At 34.4% G+C, this 24,391-nt stretch overlaps 1 protein-coding gene across 4 annotated transcripts in view; it reads left to right on the forward strand.

Moving 5' to 3' along the window:
• LOC144967336 (brefeldin A-inhibited guanine nucleotide-exchange protein 3-like) overlaps window positions 1–24,170 on the forward strand; it is a 64,476-nt gene extending 40,306 nt beyond the window's left edge. For 3 of the 4 annotated variants that reach the window (XM_078904432.1, XM_078904428.1, XM_078904429.1), the window contains exons 23-39: window positions 252–438; window positions 1,541–1,624; window positions 2,355–2,534; window positions 3,119–3,374; window positions 4,119–4,308; window positions 5,514–6,151; window positions 9,749–9,919; window positions 11,080–11,197; window positions 12,524–12,752; window positions 14,370–14,503; window positions 16,210–16,343; window positions 17,356–17,596; window positions 18,471–18,606; window positions 19,673–20,009; window positions 20,443–20,609; window positions 21,630–21,809; window positions 22,045–24,170. In XM_078904432.1, the coding sequence (XP_078760558.1) occupies window positions 252–438; window positions 1,541–1,624; window positions 2,355–2,534; window positions 3,119–3,374; window positions 4,119–4,308; window positions 5,514–6,151; window positions 9,749–9,919; window positions 11,080–11,197; window positions 12,524–12,752; window positions 14,370–14,503; window positions 16,210–16,343; window positions 17,356–17,596; window positions 18,471–18,606; window positions 19,673–20,009; window positions 20,443–20,609; window positions 21,630–21,809; window positions 22,045–22,293 (3,631 nt within the window). In that variant the 3' untranslated portion in view covers window positions 22,294–24,170. The remainder of the gene's footprint in view (window positions 1–251; window positions 439–1,540; window positions 1,625–2,354; window positions 2,535–3,118; window positions 3,375–4,118; window positions 4,309–5,513; window positions 6,152–9,748; window positions 9,920–11,079; window positions 11,198–12,523; window positions 12,753–14,369; window positions 14,504–16,209; window positions 16,344–17,355; window positions 17,597–18,470; window positions 18,607–19,672; window positions 20,010–20,442; window positions 20,610–21,629; window positions 21,810–22,044) is intronic. The other variant, XM_078904431.1, reaches the window with a different exon arrangement.
• The last annotated feature ends 221 nt before the right edge of the window (window positions 24,171–24,391 follow it).

Here is a 24,391-nt window from a genome sequence, read left to right on the forward strand (position 1 = left end):
AATGAATGATGTAACTAATATTCAGTCTTGAGTTTAAAGGAGAAACAGCTTTTATTAAAGAATTCACATTTTTTGTTGTTTTCCTAGCTTATCTGACCAAACTAATCATCCCTTTATTATTTTCAATGCTGTCATAAGTTTTTCTGTTTCCTTTGTCGCCGTCTCTTACCTCTTCTTCTAGTTTTCCAACTTGATACATAGTATCTGGTATTTATGAAAAACAGCAAATCCAAAATTCCATTTATCCACAGTCTTTTCGAAGATGCTGCCAACAAATTGTGCATGGACGCACTACTATCTTTCCTAACAGAGCTGTGCGAGGCGTCATTGATCCAAGTACAAAAAATGAAGGGGGAACTCAGAGGTGGCAGTGGAAGCAGAGTAGGAGCTGGAGGAAATGTTCCTACCAATGCGCTTCATCTGTACAGACTGCAACAGGTGTTTTTTTTTTTTTTTTGGAATCAGTGATACAATTTTATTTACTTAGATCAATAGGGTTTGGCATGGGTTATGATTTAGAATAACACAATTTTATATGATGAAAATGCATTTAATTTTTTATTGATTCTGGACATATGGTTTTTAAAACAAAGCAAAAGTATTTTTAATTTTGTAATTTTGGGCAGTGAGATAAAGATAGAAAATATTCTTGTTATAAACTTAGCCAAACTGAGTGTTATTCCATTTCACAGTTTTAAAAAGCTCCACATACTCATAGAGACAAAAGAAATAATAAAATAAGACAGACTAAAAAAAATAAAAAAATAAAATCCTCAAAAAACAAAATTCATTGCCTTCTCAATAAACCATTTTTTAAAGGGAGCCACACTTAATTCCGATGGATAGTTCACAAGTTGTACATATTTGTAATGAGGAAAGACGACAATCCACATCAGAATGAGGAATACTTTTTAGATGAATTTTTAAAATTATAAACAAATCTCCATGGAAATGGTATAAAGTAATGCATAAAATAGATTCTTTTTACCCCCAAAATAAAAACCAGAAAAAAAAAGAATCCCCCCAAAAAATGAAGGTACCCTGCAGCTAAATAAAACGAGATATAAGATTTGATTATTTGCTAAATGATTTGTCAGATGTTATTTGATATAGGAGTTCTGATGGCTTAGTTGGTAGATCACTTTGCTCACAAGCAAAGGGACCAGTATCTGCCAAAGTTGCTACAGTCTTTTAAAAGTTTATAACAAGTTGAGGACAGTAACAGCTATTTGCATTTATTACATGAGCTTTATGCAGGTTGGAGGTTTTAGGGTGAGGTCATATTTTTTAAGCTTGATTTCTCTGAATACCTTGTCTGTAGAAATGTTTACTGATATCTTTTTTGTAAACATAATCCATGATTGGCATCATTAGCGTAGCCACAAACATTTTAAAGTTATGATTTATTTCGAATCAGAATTACTTTACATACTTTCTAATACCTATATATATGTATGTTTAGAAGTTTCCTATTCTATATATGAATAGGACAGCCGATGTCTGCAAACAAATTATTTTTCTTTGCAATTTACAACAACAGGTATTGATACGAGTTGTGAACAGTTCCAGGCCCCTCATTCATCTATTAAAAGCCTGGAGTGTTGCCGCGCCATATCTTGTACAGGTATGTATATTAGACTGTAACAAAACGCTCCTTCATTCAGAGATACCAAATATCCAATTTTTCTGTCTTTTTCTAGGTTTTTATTCACACCTCAGCAGCTTTTCCTGTCTAAGCAGCTAAGAAAAAGGCCACTGAAAGTCCTTCTTCTCAAGACAACTAATATTATTTGAATTGATGCAGCAAAGGCCCCATACATTTGCAAGGGAAAGGGGAGAGTTAAGAGAGATGTTTTTGTTTGTTCATTTACCATGTTCTTTTTCAGGTTTTTATTTTCAAAACTCAAAGCACTTATCAAGGGGTCCCAAGCCAAGAGCCACAATTAACATATTTGGTGCGATGTTTTATTCCATTTTTTTTTTCCGAGAAAGACATGCTGTTTCTGGCTAAGTACTCATTTTACACCTGAATATGATGAGATAATATGAGTAAGCCCTTGCAAATGACTCAGCTTTGCTTTTCCACAGTCGGAACTAGAATCAGAGACTTTCAAGTTACAAACCTTGACCACACAATTGCATTTTATAACTTTTTTAAAGCAACGGTACAACTTTATTGCACTTTTAAAACTTTTTAAGCAACATAAATTTTTGATGAGGGCAACACTTTTTTAACACCGACGGGAATTTTCAGATGCTGCAAATCGAGGTCTCAGACTACAATGAGTATTATCAAAAATTAGTTACTTGAAATGATTTTAATGCTGTGACCTTTAACTTTTTTCTTTCTAAAGGCTACAGGTCATGGAGACCGTTCTATATCCAAGATGGCTGTCAATACGATCCATGAATTCATTGTATCACTAGTTAGCCAACGAGAGGAGAAGCCACATTTCCATGTCAATGAGTTTGTGTGTAAAACATTTGAAGACATGTTGTGTTTGGATCTCTGTGATGGGGATGTGCAGGATCAGGTAATGGAGTACTTGTGTCATTTTATATTACTGATAATTGGTAATTGGTGTAGACCAGTCCATCATCCCAAAAATAACGCTTGAGTGGGATCAGAGAATGTGAGTAAAGTCTTTTCCAAGGACTTAACTATGCGCTGAGCAGGGCTTGAACCCAGGACCATCTGACCCGAAAGCGAGTGTCACACCACTAGACCACATAGCCGCTTTGAGAAGTTGTAGAGCATCCCTCTCATGGCCAGGTGAAGATGCCGTAACAATCAAGTCATGTGTTAGACTCTCCATAACCGCAAAAGTTTTTATTCTCAATTGTCCCCCCGGCACTTCTCCTACCACTTCATTTCTTGTTATGATTATAAGTAATAACAGTAAAATAAGGCTAACTAATTATTGATTAAATGGATTCAAGTTTTCATTGCAGAACTGAAAGTTTGAAGTTCTAGCATTCTTAAGTTAATTAGTCCTGCAGTCATTATTTAAATGATTTGATTACCATGTTGTTTCTATCAAATGTAATTATTCATTTGAGTAGCATTTATCAGATCGGGTTTATCTATGTTTACTTTTGTCGACCTGAACTATTTCAGATTGTGTGCTGCATCTGTGAATTAGTAGAGGCATGCAACACCCAATTACACTCCGGTTGGCGTCCCTTATTTGGAGCTCTCCGATCAGTGAAAATAGAATATACAACAAACGAGGCAGTGAATGAAGCACGCCAAAGACATGTTGCTGCGGTAATGGACGTGTTTGAAGTGTATTTGGATATGGACAACATTGTTGTGTTAGCGAATGCCACAGTTGACTGTGTTCTCTGTCTTCTCAAATATGTGCATGGCCCTTGTAAGTAGAAAAATCTTTACATTTCCTATTTCCGATTGTTTTTTTGTTTTTTTCGTTTTAAAGTTATCTTCTTACAAGGTCATGATTGCCTTTGGGCAATTTATGGAATTTAGGGGAGGTCAGAATTGATAGATTGACAGACAAATAGGTTGATAGATAGGTAGATACGTAGGTAGTTAGGTAGGTAGATAGATAGATAGATGGATGTATAGATTGATGGATGGGTGAGTGGTAAGTTACTGGATAATTGATAGAATGATAGAGAGTTATATGTTTGGGTTGGTGAGTAGATGGATATGTAATGGATGGTTTGATAACAAGGCACGCAAAAACAAAGAAAATAGACAAATTGATAGCTTGATAGGGATAGATATGTAGATAGATAGATATTTCGTGAGATATTGTTGCATAGTTGAGTCCTTGGAAAAGGCTCTTTACTCAGATTCTGTCACCATAGTCAGGTGTAAAATGAGTACCTTGCCGTTAAAAGCTTTGTGTCGAAAAAAATGTAATATCGTTTAACAGGTGCCATGTCCCATCCTAACATGTTAAGTGTTGCTGTTGGTTGGGGACTCCTTGTAAAGTGCTTTGAGAACATTTAGTGGATATTGCGCTATATAGATGCTGAATGAAAAAAAGAGAAAATATTAATTGATGAGACTTCATCTCACAACATTTAAATGTAAACTCTGAAATCTTTATGATATTTTTATGAATATGCAATTTCAATTTCATCACTTACAGCCACTTTTAGCAGTGAGGATGATGCTGACAGTGGGTCAGATTCTGACAGTGATGATGTTACCCCTTGTGACAGGGAAAGGGAATTGAAGAGTCTTTGCATCCCAGCACTCAATTATCTGACTCGTGTTTGTCATATTCTGGCCTCTATGTGGCATATGCCCGCATGCCCAGAATTTAAAGGAGCTCATAGGTAAGGTAGTGGCGCATTGACCATTATTAATGACAATGCAGAATTTTATCAAGTTTTCAATATTTTATTTGTGTTAGTATATGTTGATTTATGCTATCGTATTTTTATGCAATAGTCTGATATAGATGTCACCATTTAATTGATGCATGTTGAATGCCATGAATTTAGTAATAAAAAATATCACAGCTTTGAGGACATTTAGTGGATATTGCGCTTTATAAAAGCTCTTTTTTTTTTTCAAAGACAAACTATAACAAAGTATTTGAAAGAAAATAAAGACTATAATTACATTAAATTTTATACTAAAGGTTTCAGGTTTTGAGATGAAGGAACATTATTAAGTTGTGTGGCTATGTGGCCTTATGGTATGGCACTCGCCTTATGATTGGAAGGTCATGGGTTCGAATCCTGCTCCAAGCAGCGTTTAGTTGAGTCCTGGGCTCTTTACTCACATTCTCTCACCATACTCAAGTGTAAAATGAGTACCTGGTCGTTAACAGTGTTGTCTCTGTCCAAAAATAATATGTAATATCGCCTAAAAGTCGTCATGTCTCTTCCTACAAATGTGTTGCTGTTGGCTAGGGAACCCTTTTAAAGCACTTTGAGCACATTTAGTGGATATTGTGCTTTATAAAATCTCGAGTTAAAAATTAAAAAAATTTTTTTTGAGTTGATGGGTGTGCTCTAGAGTGAATCAAGTGATATAGGTGTTTTGAAGATAAATGGGCCTTAGGCCAATAAAAAGCATTATGTCGTTTTCATGCAGGTAATGTTGAAATGAGAAACGAAAATGGCAGACATACTTGGTTTGACGGTATTCCAAGTAAATTTCAACTTTGATCATATTTTTAAAAAAAACTTTTTTGAGAAGTTAATTTTTTTTAATTATTTTTTTTGGGGGGGTGGAGGGTGGGGGGTTAATTTCCTAAATATCTATTATATTCATATAAAGTAACACTGTTACTTGGCAACACCAAAACCCCTTTGAGGAAGGCGGATGACTGATTTGAATGGTATGGTTGTGTGGATTTCTAGAGGAGTCTTAACTTAGATCACAGAAGGAAGATGTAGTGTTTAAAATGAGAAATTCTTTAGCCTCCAAAAATAAAAAAAGCTTTCTTCAGGTGGCAGAAAAAATACTATCACTCTGAAAAAAGTTATAATCTGTGAATATTTATTCTTTAATATGATTTTACAATTCCCAGAATTCAAGTCCAAACTGCTGCTAAGACAGTCGATTCAGAGATACCAAATATGAATTTTGATCTGTTTGCCAAAAAATTCTCCTTGGGGGAAGATAGAAACGAGGTGGAGGAGGAGGAGGAGGAGGAGGAAGATAATGGCAAGCAATCAAGCATGGAAGAAAAGCATGATAGTTACAGTAGCAATAGAGATGAAAGTCAGCAATCTTCGAAGTGTGTTCATGGTCAACAAGAAAAAGATGAAGGTGTATCAGTATTAGAAACTTCATTAACCCCCTCATCTGGACCGTCAGAATCAATTACAGATTCGGATGTAGAAAATGCTACCTCAGCAACTTGTATATCGAATAGTGCATGCAAAGAAGGAAGTGAATGTACAAGGTCTTCACAGAAGAAAAACCCACAGAGACCTTCAGGGCTAGAATTACCAAAGGACCAGAATTTGTTGCGGATCGTAGAACAAATGCAGTTACAGGAGGAGCAAAGCCTTGATGATCTAGACAACCAATCAGGAGTATTGCACGTCTGGTTCCTCCTGTTTGACGGAATGGTGTCAGCCGTCACTTCCTGTCCAAAGTCATTCCAGTCTTATGCAATGATGACACTCATTGATTTGCTGAAGTCAGCCACTCAAACTGCTGGTATGTTGTCCTATTTCTCAAAAAAATAATTGATCTCCTTCTGCCCCTCCTTTCTTTTCGTAAATTAATAATAACGTTAATAATGATAATTATAAACAACAACAATAACAATAACAAGAATGACATCGATAGCAGCAATAACAATAATATTAATGATAATAATAATAATAATGATAATAATAATAATAATAATAATAATAATAATAATAATAATAATAAGAAGAAGAAGAAGAAGAAGAAGAAGAAGAAGAAGAAGAAGAATGTTAATAAATAATAATAATAATAATAATAATATATATATATATAATATATATATTTATATATATATATATATATATATATATATATATATATATATATATATATATATATATATATATATATATATATATATATATATCCGAAACTACAACAAACAAGCAAGAAAAATATGTAGGACTAACGGAAAATAATTTCAAAACAGGATACAACCTCCACACCTCAACATTTAGAAACACTAACAAAAAAACATCCACAAAACTCAGCGAACATATTTGGAAATTAAAAGACAACAAACTAGACCACAACATTTCATGGAAAATTTTACCTAAAGCAACAGGATACACACCAACATCAAAACAATGTAGCTTATGCCTGGAAGAGAAATATACTATAATCAAACATGAAGCCTCACTCAACACGAAAAATGAGATGTACGGTACGTGTCCACATCGCCGGAAGTTCTTGTTAATCAACTACAAACCAGAACCGCTTCAACAAACAACAACAGTCAACAAACCAACTCAGTCTTGACGATGGCTAATTAGGCCTGAAACATTAATGTAGACTGTCTCAAACATTTTGGTAAATATTAAAATAATAATTCGCTCCATTACTACATGTCGAGCACTTTTCGTACCATATTTGTATCAAACACGATTCTATATATATATATATATATATATGAGCCAAGGTCAAAAGGTGCCCGCCTGATACCAGTGTTAAGAAAATTTGATTTTTACTTAATTATGGGCTGTTTTCATTGGGTTAATGCTTGTAATCAATTGATAAAATGAAGAAGAGATAAAATGAGATAGCTCAACATACTCTGTTCAACAGAATATGAAATAAACAACTTGAAAGTGAAATTTGAATGCTGTTTGGCATGTGCTTAAAACGAGGTCAACGCATCACCTTTTTAGAAATCATGTAGAAATTAAATGTGATGTTTTACCCCCCTTGATTGAAATTTGACTAGTAGTATAAAGTCAAAATTTACTTTTAAACGCAATTGCAGTATATTACATATCTGATTAAGTTTCATATAGAGTTCTTAAAAAGTTGGTGTTGCTTGTGACCTTTGGTGTCATCAAACACAGCACAATACTAAGACTCGACACGAAACTTTAAAGCTCATATTTAATGTTTATAAAATGTTTTATTATGAGAAAAAAGCATAGATTTACTATCTGAACTCAAATCTTGGAGTAAATGTATACCGTTTTGCCGATATTGAGGCTTATTGGTTTCGGTGTCATTTGTCACAAGCAACACGGCATGCGTGAACACGTGGAAATTTGTTTCGTTAAATGGCGATTCGCAATTTTGATCCACCCTTCTTACCAGTCTTTGAAGTGCAGCACTTTCATTTGCCTTTCCAGCGTGGCTCCAGGCAGAAAAGGTAAGTTGAACTTTGGTGTCATCGCTATTTTACATTGTCACAAGCAACACTTGATATTGGATATTACAAAGTGCCACCAAAAAATTATGTTTTCAGCTGTTATTCTATTTACAAATATGATATTATGACATCTCACATTAGACTGTGATTTTGACACAATTAATTATTTCCTTGTAATTCTAATTTTTTATGTTTCAGGGTTGTATCAATCAAGAAAAAGACAAAACTCAAGCTTTTGACGAATCCAGATAAAAGAAGGGTTGTCAAGAAATTTGATTTGATTTACTATTAACACACTAAATTACTACAAACTAGCAGATTTGAGCAGTAGGGCGGATGTTACAGTATGGTTACATGAATTCATTACCATGGCTGGTATTTATCTAGTGTTTGTGTGACTTCTGGTACTTTTTGTGACCATTGGTGTCATCGGTTAAAATGTCACAGGTGACACTTAAGTTTGAAGTTTCTAATGTATTTCTGTTTTCATGTTCTTCAAAGCTTGAAATGTCATTTAACAGGCTATATTACATGTGCTCAGTTGCTATTCTTGATTTATTGAGGCAAAATTGCGTTCTAGTGCCGATTTTGACCAAAGTAATAGCAACAATGGTATTACTAATTTCTAAGTATATTTCCAATTTGAAAGTATTTAGTTTCTTAAAATATTATTGAATTTCATTTTAGAGTAGGTTGTTGTGCTTTTTTGACGGAAAATAATGATATATTATGGACGAAAGTGTGATTTGGTGTTGCTTGTGACATAAGTAATGGTGTCACCGGTCTTATGTCACAAATCACATTCAGATGCTCTAATTTCCATGTATATTTCTATTTTTGAAGTCTTTGATTTCTGAAATATTATTAAATTCCATATTTAACTGTGATTATTACACTGGTTTGACTGAAATTAATGATATATTGTCGAAATTGCAATTTGGTATTGCTTGTGACATAAGTAATGGTGTCATTGGTCTAATGTCACAAGTGACACAATGCGGCTAAATAAGATATGCTTTGGTCACATTATTTCCCAACATTTTATTCCAAAACTTTCTGGACATTGCTGGTAATAAACATATGCAATATTGTTGTTTTTGTTAATGTATAAACATTTTTATGAAATAATATATTTGCATTCTATGTTGCTTGTGACCGATGACACCAAAAAGAAACATTTTCTCCAATAGTTGGTAATATTATTGTACTATGATTGTTGTTGATTGTGTCTTTTTGTCTATAACTTACTAAATAAAGTTTGATACTAAACAAAAATCATTTGGTTATAGAGTTTTTTGTCTCATTTTGGTGTCACCGGTCACAGGTGACACCGACAACCTATAGGTATTGTTGACGATATTATGCTGCGTTAGACCTTAAAGTTATCTAAAGGGCCTTTGATTCATGAAGTACAGGGTTTTTGCTCACATATAAAAACATGAATGGACTATTATGTCACTTTTATTTTGAGGAAAAAAATTGGCACCTTTTGACCTTGGCTCATATATATATATATATAATGATGATGATGATCATTTACTCCAATACTCTCCAATAGTCATTTCAAAATCTTGAATGCACTCGATAAGAAAATTGTCACAATTAAAATGATATTCAGTATGTCAAGTGATCTGTTATTGTCTAAAGTTGTGAATGAGTGTAACTATGTTAAGGCATGACTCTGTATATATGTGTGTGTGTATGTGTGTCTGTGTGTGTGTGTGTGAGTCCGTATGTATGTATGTATGTATGTATGTATGTATGTATGTATGTATGTATGTATGTATGTATGTATGTATGTATATATGTATGTATGTATGTATGTGTGTTCATATGAATGTGTCTGAACTACCATGATTCTATTTCATGTATTGATTTGATGATGTTATTGTCTAGGACTGTATGAAAATATATCACATTTTATTTCAATCTCCCAGGTCCAAAGTTTTCCCTCTACTGTTTGAACCACTTACTCTTACCAATGCTGCAAGCTTGGCTTCGTCGTGGTGCAAGCATCTATGGGTATTGGAACACTGGTATTGTTAGCTTCAAGCAGTTTTCTGGTCTAGTTTCCGGCCTTGTTGTAGAGAATATCTGTCAGTTTGGAGGTGGGTTATTGTTGCAACTCCATCATCATCATCATCATCATCATCATCATCATCATCATCATCATCATTATCATTTTCATCATCATCATCATCATCATCATCATCATCATCATCATCATCATCATCATCATCATCATCATCATCATCATTATCATCAACATCATTATCAGCATCATCATCCTTATAATCGTCATCATCATCATCAAGAATCATCATTATCTTCTATATCAACGGACCAACTCAGTCAGACTAAGTATTACTATTGATATCCATATTTTAAAACGAAAGAAAAAAAAAATAGTATTGCCCAATAACTTGATACCAAAACAGCAGGAATATTCAGTCAGGTCTAGTATTTAAAAACAAAAAAAAACAAATGCAAATGTACTAAAACAACAGACATTTTTGGAGGCTACACGGGAGGCATTGGAAAAAAATAACCATTGACTATTTGTAATTCAATATCTCTTAGAAAATTCGTAATGCGAAATGATTAAACAGATTGGCAGATTCAGACGTATTGTCAAAATCTAAGATATCAACAACTCTGATGGACAAATATTTGTCCATGTTTTCATACCATGTGTGCTTATGCGTTGTTGTTTATTGACAAAAAACTATGACATTGTAACAGTTTCATCTTATTCACCAATAATACTTAAATTACATATTGTGAACCATTGTATAAATGTTATTATGGTGCTGTTCAGTATATTGTGTTACTAAGTTGCTTGAATGTAGAAGACAATCAGTGTCAAAGTTAAAGATGAATATACTGAATGTTTAGAAATGTATATCTGCATCTTTCTGAATATATGCAATGCATCAATATACAGACATTACACTAGTGATCACATTTCTTTTATGCCACACCCTATGTAATAATGGGGGCGAAGTGGCTGAGTGGTTAAGGCATTACACTGTGCCTGGGTCGAGCCCAGATTCAGGCACTTTCGTTTTTTCCGTGGGCAAGGTTATTAAACCCCCCCCCCCAATTTGCTCACTTGGGGACAACATGGCTGATTCCTGTTGACATCAGACACCTTGTTTTGATGGACTATCTATATTCCTTTATGGAATGCCTATGCAACGGTATCTAATGATGCTGTGGAGGAAGGCGTAATTAGTTAATTGATTATGTAACAATACAATCTTTACAGAAAATGCAAGCCTGCAGATAGCCTTACAGATAATGCTAAAACAGACATTGGACATTTTCATAGAGTGTGTAGGGCAGTCAGTAGAAACCATTTCTAGGTTGGGCTGTTCTTGCCTCAGGTGAGTTTTCCTCTTGCTCCTACACCTCCTCCTCCTACTCCTCCTCTCCTTATTCGTCCTCCTCCTATTCCTCTTCCTCCTACTCATTCAAAACAATGACACTAAGCTCAACTCCTAAAATTTCTAATTTTGCTAGATTTCTGCAACACAGGACATAATAAAGCTAGCTTCAGAGACCCTTGCGTAAAAATTATACGTCCAAGACGTACAAATGGTTGCTTATATTGAAGGTGATTACCATAATTTAGAAAGTTTTTAAAGCATTAGAAATCCCAATTTAGTCCATATTTTATTCAGCTGGAATGGAAATATATAAATCTTGAGATAAAAAAGCAGGAAAAACATAGGCGGATTTCAATTTTTACAGAGATATGAGCAAGTCTGAGACGTTTTTAGTACTTTGATATATTGCGTCAACCAAATATGCATCCACATGTGGAGTGATTTATTTTAGGTTCATAATTTAAAATTTTAAATGCCAAAGTCCTGTTTATGGCAAAGTTTTAGAGGGATATATATTCACCCATCTATGAATTTTTTCTCCCCGAAAGGATTTCACTATAAATTTTTTCTCCCCTTGAATGGATTTCAAAGGATTTTTAGTATGTTCATCCTCTAAGCAGAAAAAGTACAACTAATTTCGTCCCGGTTACCTGAATGTTGTCAAGTGGAAGGGCATCAATGTTATTTTTTTTCCTGATAAGATTTGATTTATAGTCAGTGGCTTGAGATCATCAATCATGACAGCACACCAATTGTTTATTCCACATTATGGCATGATCCCATTCTCTGTGGAATTTTTAATGCCTGAATCCTGACTTTTTTGGTACTGCAATATGGCTTTCTGCGGTTGCAGATCGCCTTTTTTTAAGCAATAAACTTTCACATCATCAATATTATTAATGTATTATTTTTAACCCATCAAAACTGTCATTGTAATTTTTCTTTTTAAAATTTTTATTTCCATTGAAATCATTGTTATTTGCACTAAGGGTGGCTATATGGTCTTGTGGTATGACACTCACCCTCAGACTGGAAGGTCCAAGGTTCGAGTCCCACTCTGAGCAGTGCACAGTTGAGTCTTTCAAAAAGACTCTTTACTCACATTCTCTCACCATACTCAGGTGTAAAGTGATTACTTGGCCATTAACAATGTTGTCTGTGTTGGAAAAAAAAAATTATTGTAATATTGCCTATCAGGCTTCATGTCTTGTCCTACATGTTAAGTGGTGCTGTTGGCTAGGGACCCATTGTAAAGCAATTTGAGCACGTTTAGTGGATGTTGCGTTACATAAATGCTCAATTTTTATTTTTTTAATGTTCCAGGCATATTTTAATATCAGCTGGCCCAGCCATGAATGAAAACATGTGGCAAATAGGAACTCTTGGTATCCGAAGGGCTCTGAGAGTGTCCATGTACAACCTCCGGTTGCTAATGTGCCCATTCCATGCTAACTCAGACAACTTTTACGGGGATATTGGACAAGTCAAGGTAGCCACTCGCAATGATTGCACTGTCATTGATGAACTCAGGCTCAGGCAAATGGCCAAGCAGGTTGGTTTAATCTTCTCCTTACCAACCATAGAAAAAATCGTCACATTCGTTTACGATGCAACCAACATTTTTCTCATCCTGATTTTTAAATTTTTTTTTATTTTGTACATCACAAAATTTTAAGTATTTGTTATAGCTATAAAAAACTGTAGGGTAGAGCTCATTGTGCAGAATAATATTATGTATTGGATGTACTTTTGCCTTTCAGTTTGAGTAAGAAAAATATGTTTTTGTGTTGGGCGGGTGCGAAGTTCAGAGAATTAATATATTTATTACTCTTTAGCAGTCGGGCTTATTTTTAAAAAACAAACTTCCCTTTATTCATCCCAAAGGGGAAATTTGTCTCTAGTGGCTATCCCAAGGGAAGACTGGAATAACCCAGGCATCAGCCACAATGCAGTGCCGCAAATTGAGCTAGGGCGAGTTGACTTGCTCAAGGCCACACAGTGCAGTGGCAGGTGATCGAACTCGGTACCTTGCGGGTACGAAGTAAGGACTGTACTGCTGAGCCACGCTGCCCCTTAACCTTTAGTAGAGACACTGAAAAGGCCAGAGATGGGGTTTGGCAAGCTCTTGCTTATTTCCAGTTATTCTGCGCAATTACTAGTTGGATTTTGCAGATACTGGTTGATAGATTACTAACATGGCTTGAAGGGGGTCCCAACAGCTCAGTTGGTAGAGCACTCACTTCATACAAAAAGGGACCTAGTGAAATCTAGATTTTTTTTCAACCCCCCTTCATGGCTAGCTGGGTCTGCTAGATCAGGTGGAAAGTAAAACATGGTTGAGGAATCACTGTTTTTTTTAAATGAATTTTTATCAAAATTGGATTCTCGGAATGAAATTGCACATTACTATTATTTCTTCCATTATCATAATAGCCTTTTTAACATTTACGTATTATTATGATTGTTATTATTATGATTATGATTATTATTATTATTATTGTTATTATTATGATGATGATTATTATTATTATTATTATTATTATTATTATTATTATTATTATTATTATTATTATTATTATTATTATTATTATTATTATTATTATTATTATTATTATTATTTTTATATTATTATTATTATTTATTATTATTATTATTATTATTATTATTATTATTATTATTATTATTATTATTATTATTATTATTATTATTTTTATATTATTATTATTATTATTATTATTATTATTATTATTATTATTATTATTATTATTATTATTATTATTATTATTATTATTATTATTATTAAATATCACCTATTATTGATCGTAATAGTCCTTTAGTATGAATTTGATTTTATCTTAATGTTTTAAAAAAAATCGTCTTTCGGTATATAGATATTGGTTTAAATTTTTTTTTATTGCTATACTTATACCCTGTGCTACAGTTTATGTTGTTTTCTTTTGATTTCACCTGGGATAGGAGAGACATTAAAATCCTGGGGTCACAAGAAGTTAAACCAGTTTCATTTGTGATTAAATCTGTAATTTCCCCAGTCCAAAGTCAAGTAGCATAATAGTATGCCATAGGTATTTGTTCATTCTGTTTGTGTGTGTGTGTGTGTGTTTGTGTGTTTATGTATGTTGTGTTTTACATTTACATTTATTCCTTCTAGGTGTTCCTGTTAGATCGCCAAGTGTCCTCTATGCCTGGGGTACAATACGACACAGATCAGCACAAATCTTTTGTTTTCCTCCTATATCCTCCTGGCAAGCAGGACAGCCTCAATCCAGATCATATTTATACCAGGTGACACTTTATCTGTGGGGGCTTATTACTTAGTTATAGTGAGGGTAGGCTTTCATTGTATTTTCCTCCTGTACTTTGGTAAAAAAGGAAGCTATAGATATTCTACTATTTTTGACTATTGTCAAAGTGATATTTTTCATTAAGTTGTGCATACGCTCACCCCAACCAAGGATATACGGGGCCACAAAACAGACGCAGTTCGAAAGTAACATCGGGACCCCCCAAGGAGATAGTCTGAGCCCGATTCTGTTCACAATATACTTAGAACACGCTCTGAAAGAAGTTCGAAAAGTCATCCCAAAACCAACGACTCATATTGAGAATGCAATCCCTAGAGAAATCGCCTATGCAGATGATGTCGATTTTATTGGATCAACACCAGCAAATATAGACATCATACAAAATACCCTCATGAAATATAACCTCCAAGTCAATGCCAATAAAACCGAATTTACAACAATATCGAGGAACAAAGAGGAATGGAAAAGAACAAAGAAAGTCGGCTCACTAATTGGAGACACCGAGGATGTACAAAGAAGAAAACAGCTATCAAACGCCGCACTCAGTAAACTCACCAATGTATGGATTAGAGGTGACAAAATAAAGAGAAAAACCAAACTGAAACTGTACCGTGCTCTTGTAAAACCGGTACTTCTGTATAACTGCGGCACTTGGGCGTTGACAAAATCCGAAGAAGAACATCTGGATGCCTTCCATCGCACACAGCTAAGAAGGGTACTGGACATCAAATACTCAAAAAAGATCTCAAATGATTCACTCTATAAGATCACAAAAGAAAGACCAATCTCCCTTGACATTTTACAACAACGATGGCAACTTTTTGGTCACATTCTACGCAGGGACAAAAACATACCAGCTAACCAAGCCATGTCGGGATACTTCCAAAAACACGGGAACCTTTTCAGAGGAAGACCGATCACAACACTCCCTGTGATCCTAAACAAAAACCTCACAACACTTGGACAAAGCATTAGTCTCATAACGGCAGGGGACCTTGAAAATCTGAGAACCCTAGCAGAGGACCGGCAATATTGGAGACACCTCACACAGGAAATACTGGAAACAGCCAAGGCGACCCGATCTTTCGGTCGAGACGCGAAAGGCATCTAAGTCAGTAACTCAAGTCACCCCAATTTTTGTGGATCATTTGATTTTGACAAAATATTAATTTCATATATAGATAAATGTCAAATATTTCCAAACTTCAGTTTTTTGAAAATGTAATATTTAATGGAATCAAATGTATTTTTGGTGTAATCGCAATTTAAAAATTTAAAAAGAATAAACATAAGAAAAAAAAAAAAAAATGAATAGACATTCGAGCTATATTTTATGAATAAGTCCGAGTACGGTTTGTTATATCAGTACATTTATGTTGGTAGGACTTTATTTCAGTCTACCTCTCACACATATATTTGAGAATTTTATTAATTTATGTATGAAAAATTTCAGAATTAAATTAACTGTAACATCATACAAGCTATTTTTGTAAATAACGAAAAGCAATAGACTTATCTTTGAAAGTCCTGATGTATACTTTATTTTGAACATAACTACTTGTGGTTTAATTGATTAATCATTAAAATCTTTTTTTTTTTGTCTGCAAAATATAACCTTTGAAAAGTAAATACAGTCAAAAGATGCTGCTTGCAAAATATAAATAATGCTTTTTAAAAATTCTCCAGAGTTCCTTTCCGACACGTCATAATTGGCTTACTCGCTAATCACCTTCTGATTCAGACTGTGGGGAGTCTTTTAGTTGAACAAGATCAAGCTCATCAGGATTCTGAAGAGACGCACACATCGACCGGTCTTCCTGGTGAGAGGTCAAATGCAATAGAAGAAACGAAATTTTTGTCACTCAGCTTTTTGTTTTTGTTTTTAGTCAGCCATTTTTATAAGTTGTTCTCTAAATTGTAGTAATCAGACTATAAACATTTAAGGTTACACATAGTTTTGTATGTTGGTACGTTATATCTGGCAGATGTTATGAGTTTTTAAAAAAACTAAACGCATAGCATCAATACAGTGAAACTCAGATCCAGTGAGATTTTGGATTCAAAGAAGAATAAAAGTCTTGTATTTTTTATAATTATTGTAATACCCTGCATTATGAGGTTCTTACCGATTGGCAGTCAGTACTGGAAAAATGAAGAGTGAGAATTGTTTAAATGAAAAAATCCTTACCATTTTGCTTAATATTTTGCAATGCATCCAAAGGATAAAAAGATAGGCTGAAAAAATTGTGAAAAAAACAAAACAAAAACACATACTGAAATAATCAGCCTCCTTGAAATGAAAGTTTCTGGCATCTTGATAATCAGACAGATGATTCACCAGTACCTCGCGTATTAAATCCAATAGTTGGGATGTAAAAGAATAAAGCAAATGACAACATTATCAAAATTATTTTTGTTTTTTTAAAATATCATTTAGGTAGAAATTTAAAGTCATGTACACAGTCATGTAAATAATCATGTAAACAGACATGTAAACAGTACAAACAGTAAGTATTTCAGAAAAGTGAGTAGAGCAGGCTCTTATGTTGATAATAACAAGAAATGAAGTGAGTAGGAAAGTGCCAGAAGACAATAGAAAATTAAAAATTTGCGGCGACGATGGGGACTCGAACCCACGACCTTACTGGTACAAGTCGGCCTGGCTGGGGAGAGTGTGGCTCTACTGTCTGAGCTAGCTACCACTCAGAGTCCCCCATTGTCGATGCAAAATGTTTATTCTCTAGTTTCTTCTGGCACTTTCCTACTTACTTCATTTCTTGTTATTATAAACATTAATTATACGTCACATGCCATCATTTCCCTCCTCCCCAGGTCTCATGCGTTACATGTCTACAAGAAACATATATCAACTTCTATCCGCTCTGGAGGACGTCTACCTGATTGCCCGAGATTTTGATGAAAGGCCAGGTCTCAAGTTTTTGCTCCAGAAAGTGGCAGGATTGGATGTAGCTGCCAACTTGTACAAGGTCACTGCCTCGACAACGGTTTTCTATGCCCACGCTTTGTTGGAGCTGTGTGCGAGGCTGGATGGAATTTCTATTTCTTTTACTAAGTGAGTTGCAGTAGATGAGTCTGTTTGCAATTTTATTATGATGAGGATGGTAATGTCTTATTATTAGTATCATCATCATTATCCATCTCCTCCTCCTAATTCTCCTCCTCTTTCTCATCATCATCATCATCATCATCAAACTCATCACCACCATCGCCATCTCATTAATGTTCCCTTCCACAAGAAATATTATCATTGTCACTTTTTCTTTGACATTTATATAGTATAAATGATATGAATCTTAATTTAATTTCCCAAACAGGGAAATTCCGCATTACATGGAGAAATGAGATTAATTGTTAAATATGGCTATGATTAGCATAAATAGGCTAAAAAGACATATTTTGTATAATTTTCAGTACTTTGTGCGGATTCACTTTTCCCTAAAAAAGCATGAATTAAATTCCAACCAATTGGATAAGATATTTTTTTTTTAATAAAGAAGAAAAAGAAACTGAATCCTGAATGGGCAATTTCAACCATCTGCAAGTTGTCTGTTGTGATGAATCATCATATCAAACTTCCATTGAGGAAACTTGAAAAAGACCACATACTAATAGTAATTGTGATATGAATCATTGACGGCTTGATATAATATATTTTTTTATAAAATAAAAGGTTTCCAGCAATAATGAAGTCTTAAATATATTATGAGATGGTTGCAGTGCGTTTATAATGGTACAATGGATTCAGCCTGAAGTCATACTCCTAATATCTTGTTGGTCCTAAATTTTCTGTTCTGTATCTAAGTCTGTTCCATTGATAATGGATAAAGTGAACCTTGCTTAAAATCAACTAATTTTTCTGGTTCAGCAGTGTTGGATTTAACAGGATTTCACTGTACCTATATTTTTGTTGACAATCTAAATTCTAGAGCCACTATGACTCCGGTAAACGAGACGCCCACATCAACTAGTTCTGTCCCCACCGTAACAGACATCAAACAACAAGCTAGTATATCTATTGCTAAACCTTGCTCAAGCGACAAGATATTTCTGCCATTGCTGCAGGTAAGCAACACTGGGTTATGTTTTGCAATTGTGAGTATCGTTTATAAACAAAAGGTTGAATGGAAATAGGTCCTTTATTTGATTTTGTTTGTTCCATTCACCAGAAACCTCTGATTTCAGCCATTTATCCAGTTTATGGCTTTTTCCTGTATTCTGGAGCTCTAGTTCATTCAGCTTATTCAAATAACCTATAATCACACACTCTATTCATATAAATACACATACAACGTCTGTTTGAAAAGTTTCTTTCCCTACCCTGTAAAACAGACATATTAATATACACTTGAAATTTACCATACAATTTCTTGGCACCATTGAAAATTTGCTGTCAATTTTGATTACACATTTCTAACATGTTGAATGTGTTGTTTACCTCAACTTGTGAGACCTTTTTCCAGTTTAAGAATGTGACCATTTTAAGGAAATGATTTCCGAGTATAATACCTCAATGATTATCAACTTTTCATTTCTTTTGGAAAAAAATATACCTCAAATTAAAAAAAAACCCAGACATTTTGTCGTATAATTGCCCTGCTTAATCTAACTTATATTCTGTTTCTAATAACAAATAATTAGTCATTCAGAGTCATAAGGCACATGGAGTCGTAGTTTGTACAGAGTTAAATGAAATCTCTACACAACATAATGCTGGAGAGAGAATGGGACCAGTTATTTAGATTTAGGCAAAGTATAATTTGTCAGTTGCCGTTAGAGTGGGATGGTGTTATTTTGTCCCACATATCAGATGAATCCTTTCTCTTTGAGTGTGGTATAAATGTTTATCGTGATTTTTTAAAAAAGTTGAATTGCTATAGACAGACAATAAGATGAAATCTATTTTGAAAGATGACATTTAGGGATATATTTAAAAATTCTGTTTCACTGAAATAGCGGTCATGTAGGTGGTCACCATTGTATTGTCATAAGTCAGCTCTTAATCCATAAAACGTGTACTTTTTTTGTAAGCATGTGCAAAATGGAATATTAATTTAAAGGAGATGCAAATGCTTTTTTTCTGGAAACAAATCAATATCATTTTAATGTTCTTTTTAAAATTTCATTTCAGAATATGTTTGAGGAGATATGCCATAGCTATATTGAAGTTCTGCAGGATGTCAACAAAGGATCCATATTAGATGATATGGCAGAACAACCAATATTCCTTCTTACAGCTCAACATGAAAATGTAGCAGCGATGAAACCAATGAACAAACCAATTCACCACTCCGTTAGCTCGGAGAAAAAGATGAAATTTAAAGAAAGATCAGGGGTCAACAAGTCTCTTTCAACAGAGTCTTTGTCATCAAAGACTTCTGGTGATGTCAAAACTAAATCTTTGGACTCTGATTCTGAAATTTCCAATGGGCTGTGCACGGTTTCTATGGATTCTCCACAACAACAAGGTTAGGACTTTTATGTTGTTGACTAAATCTATATCCACAAGTATGGTCTTACGAGTGCTTTGGTTACTCCTGTTTTCCCCCTCATGGGCCGAGGATGATTTCATGTCCCATCTATCCTTCTTATACATGTTGCTCTCTTTTTATAGATTATTATGGGGTTTTTTTTTAAATCCTGAAGTGAGACTGTATAGAAAAAAGATTGTTATAGTTGTTGTTGTTATTACTGTCATTGTATTGAATTGTATTTTTATTATGAATTAATAAATGTTACATCTACTAAACAATTTATTATTTCCATACTCATTGGTAAACTCTTTTGGTACCTTTAACATATAACCAATAATCATCATCATCATGATAATGTTACATGTTATGATCATGATAAAAAATAACCCTATTTTATTTTTGTAAAAATATTTTCCTGTTTACCCAGCAGGTGACTTGCATTTTAGCAGTGACCCCAATAAGATGGCGTCCAGTGAATGTGGTGAGTCAATCGATGAACACGAGGAAGATGAACAAGAATTAGATGGAGATGAGGACCAAACTGAGGAAAGGATAAAGAGCAAGAGAGAACTGAGGGAAGAGATGCAAGCAAAGGTGAAATAAGATATTTCAATTATAATTTGGTTGGGGCTAGTCATTGATACTGACCAACTGGTGCTTGCAAATAACGCTAGCTACTGGTGAACGGACTTTAAGAGCCTGTTCGTCAATGCTGATGAATATATCCACTTTGCAATTATTTGTCAAGATTGGATTTTTTTCCATTTAGTTACTCTTAATATTCTGTAATAGTCACAACACTTGTGAGGCTATGTTGTCTTGATGTATGGCACTCTACTTCAGACTGGAAGGTCCAGGGTTCAAGTCCCACTGTGAGAGTTTAAATATGTCTTCATATTTCTGGGTGGGGTTACCGACATCCCACAGGGAGCAGGGAGATACTTGCTGTGTCTTCTATACCCCTATATCTGTTTTCCAATTGCTTTCTGTCTTTGTCTTGGAATGAAATTACTTAGTTTTGCTGACCCTGGCCGGAGTCCTTGGCTGGGAGGGAAACAGTCGAATGTAAAGTTATAGTTTTGGGAGATGATATTTTTTTCCTTGTAAATCATCTCTCTGTTATGTACTGTTTTTTGTTTGTTTTTTAAATGTATGATTTGTAAACATTTGAGTATATTCCTCTTAGTGGAATCCTTGCTGGTGTCTGGATGAGACTTAAAGGTGATCTCAAACTAAGTACATTGACGGTATGATCTTGTAATCTATGTCTGTTCCCTATTTGAACCAATTCCCCTTTGTCTTACTTTTTCTTGGGTGCTTTGATTGTAAATCTAGAATATTTTGACTATTCCATTTTCTTCCTTTCACTGGCTCTGAAAGGACCTAAATGTGTCGCAAGCACTGTAAAACCCTTAAAAACAAAACAAAACAATCTTCATATTTATCGCCACTACCATGGAGGTGGAGAAGCAGAAGATGAATAAGAAGAAGGTGGAGGAGGAGGAGGATGAGGAGCAGCAGCAGGAGGAGGAGTAGGGGAAAAAAAAAGAAGTGCATCAACAACAATAGCAAAAGTGTCATTTTCGATTGTTTTTCGTTTTTTAATCTCCTTAGGTGTATACAGTAGCAACAGACCAGGTTATTGAAAACCTGATGAGCCAGTACAAGAGACACAAACACCAGAGGTCTATGCCAAACTTTGTAAGACCTCCCCGATTGGGGAAACCTAAAGTTCCAAGGAAGGAAGCTGTAGATGAGGTCATTAATAAACAACAAAAGTCTTCAATTATGAAGGTATGTGTTGATGTCATGTTTACGAGAGAGAGAGAGAGAGAGAGAGAGAGAGAGAGAGAGAGAGAGAGAGAGAGAGAGAGAGGGGGGGGGGGGGGAGGGGGAGAAGGATAGAGAGAGAGAGAGAGAGGGAAGGAGAGAGAGAGAGAGTGTGTGAGTGTCGAAACTTGGTCAGACTCTCTAATTAGTTTTATTAACCATTGTATTTTCCACGTCTACCCCGCCACCCTCCAAACAGGACAGCGAAGCCCATGTCCAAGCTTGGTCAGATACTCTCACCGCTATCCTTCAAATGGCCATGAACCTGGACGACCACAGCTTCTCGGCTTTACTTCCAGTCATGTTCACTCTTGTGTCCCAGCTCAACCCGTATGCCACAGAATTTGCATTGCGAGACCAGCTGACTCATCTGTTCATGCGTTTGGGGCGACTCTTTGACTTTGCCCCTCCAGTGGATGTGACGGAGAGAGAAAAAGACAAAAAATAGATAATAGAAAATAAGCCAATTAAAAGTTCATTAAAAAAATTGTTGATGTCATCAACAAAATTTTTAGATTACGGTTTACAATGTAGAAAGTAATAAAAATTAATATAACAATTTTTTAAAAAGTGCATAATAACAAACATGGAATGTTTCCGGCTCCAAACCCTTCTTTAGCTAAAAAACCAGATCGACAACAGAGAGAAGTTATATTCATTTTTGTTTATTACTTTTTACAGTCCACAACTTCTAGCAGCTTACTATCACTTTTACAAAGTAGACACTGCTTTGCTAACTAGTCACTAACAAACATAAGGCTACTGCAGTGACTTCAGATTATTTTTACTGTGATAATTGTATATTATTTTCTTGACCGAAAGTCACTGAATTCAAGTAATAAATTACATCTAGTCCAGGGTTTTACTGGTCATTTGGATACTCACTTATCCCAAGTGAGTTATGCTATTTATTTATTAATTTATGTAATTATATGAATTTATGTATTTATTTTACAGTCAATCGGTATGAAACGACATGCGCGTATTAGCAGGTCTGATAACCGAATGCAATTTTGAACTTGCTTTAACATTGTTATAATGGACAATATTTTAGAGTATTTCCATTACAACAATTAGCCCTTAACAAGTAGGGTTATCAGACCTAAAAATGTCGGTATGAAACCTTCACTGGGGCAATTATGAGTGCAATAAACAGCCTGGAAATGTATGCAGTACAGTGCTGCTGATGCATGGATTATTTCCATTTTTCTTTGAAATTGACCACAAAGAAAAATTTTCCCTGTGTGATAAATTAAGGCAGTTTTATTTATTTATTTATTAATTTTTGTATGTCCAATATGCATTCTTCATTCAACATCAAGGAAACAAAAATGGCAAAATGTAAAAAGAGGAATTTATTCTTTTTTCGAAAAAATAACCTTCCTGGCAACACGAAGTTAATTCACTCATTTCCAAGATGGGATGAAAAGAGATGGGAGTCATTTGTTACTAAGTCACAATCTGATTCAATTTTTCATTCGTGGTGCCCAGATAGGTCACTTGCTGGGTCTTCTATCCCCTATATATGTTTTCCCTTTCCTTTTTGATCTCTGTCTTTGTTCTGGATTGAGATTGTCTGGGACCCTCAGCTGGCAATGGCAAGTGAATGGCGTAGTTAAGGTCAAGACCTTGACTATCCCATTTACACATATCTTATTTGTCCTTAGTGTTTCATTCATCATGTTTTGTTGATAAAGGGGAAACCCGAAACGTCCACAGTATCGGTCTTCATCTAATAAATTGAAGCTTTTAATTCAATACTTATCTTTATTCTGTTCCATATATGAACCAGTCCCCTTTGTCATAATTCCTCTTTGGTGCTTTTAAATTCAGATCTACAACTTTTCCTCTAGCCTCTTTCTTTTTTTCTGGCACTGAATTGACCTAATAGTGCCGCATGGGCTGTAAATGTAAAACCCATGACAACATTTTTTTTTTAAATCAACAAATTTCTCAACTTTTTTTGCTTTGGGGAAATTCTGATGATTTGAACAATCGTGAAAAATGAATAAGAATGTATGATAACGAGAATGAACATCAATGTATAAGAACAGGAGAAAATGAGAGGTAAAAAGAGATGAGTGAAAAATGAAGCCTTGTTAATTAAAAGATGGCCATGAAATATTGAATGATAGTATTGTGCTATTGAATGATAGTATTGTCGTGCTGTTTAGTCATTATACTGCTTGAACATAAAACTTTTTTGGCTTTTTTTCTGTATGTGATTTTAATAGTTACTTGATTGAAATCAATATACGTCTCCAGCAAATGCTAATTTTAAAAGACCTTATAAATGAATGAAATATCATTTGTGACAAAAGTTTTATCAACGTGTTGTGATTTTGATGGTCTGTCAAACCACTATTTTGATGAGTGATATTTTTACTAGTCATTTTTATCATCTCAAGATCTGAAGATACTTTTTTTTTGTAATCTCATGTGCTTTGTCACTTTCTAAAGGTGATAAGAATCTCTCAACCTGTATAACCCTTTACAGCGGGGAAATCCTATACATGATATTCTTTTGGATTCTAATTTGCCAATTA

Source organism: Berghia stephanieae, chromosome 3, assembly GCF_034508935.2.
Source record: "Berghia stephanieae isolate SIO BIC M18660-M18661 chromosome 3, UCSD_Bste_1.3, whole genome shotgun sequence".
NCBI classification, from domain to species: domain Eukaryota; kingdom Metazoa; phylum Mollusca; class Gastropoda; order Nudibranchia; family Aeolidiidae; genus Berghia; species Berghia stephanieae.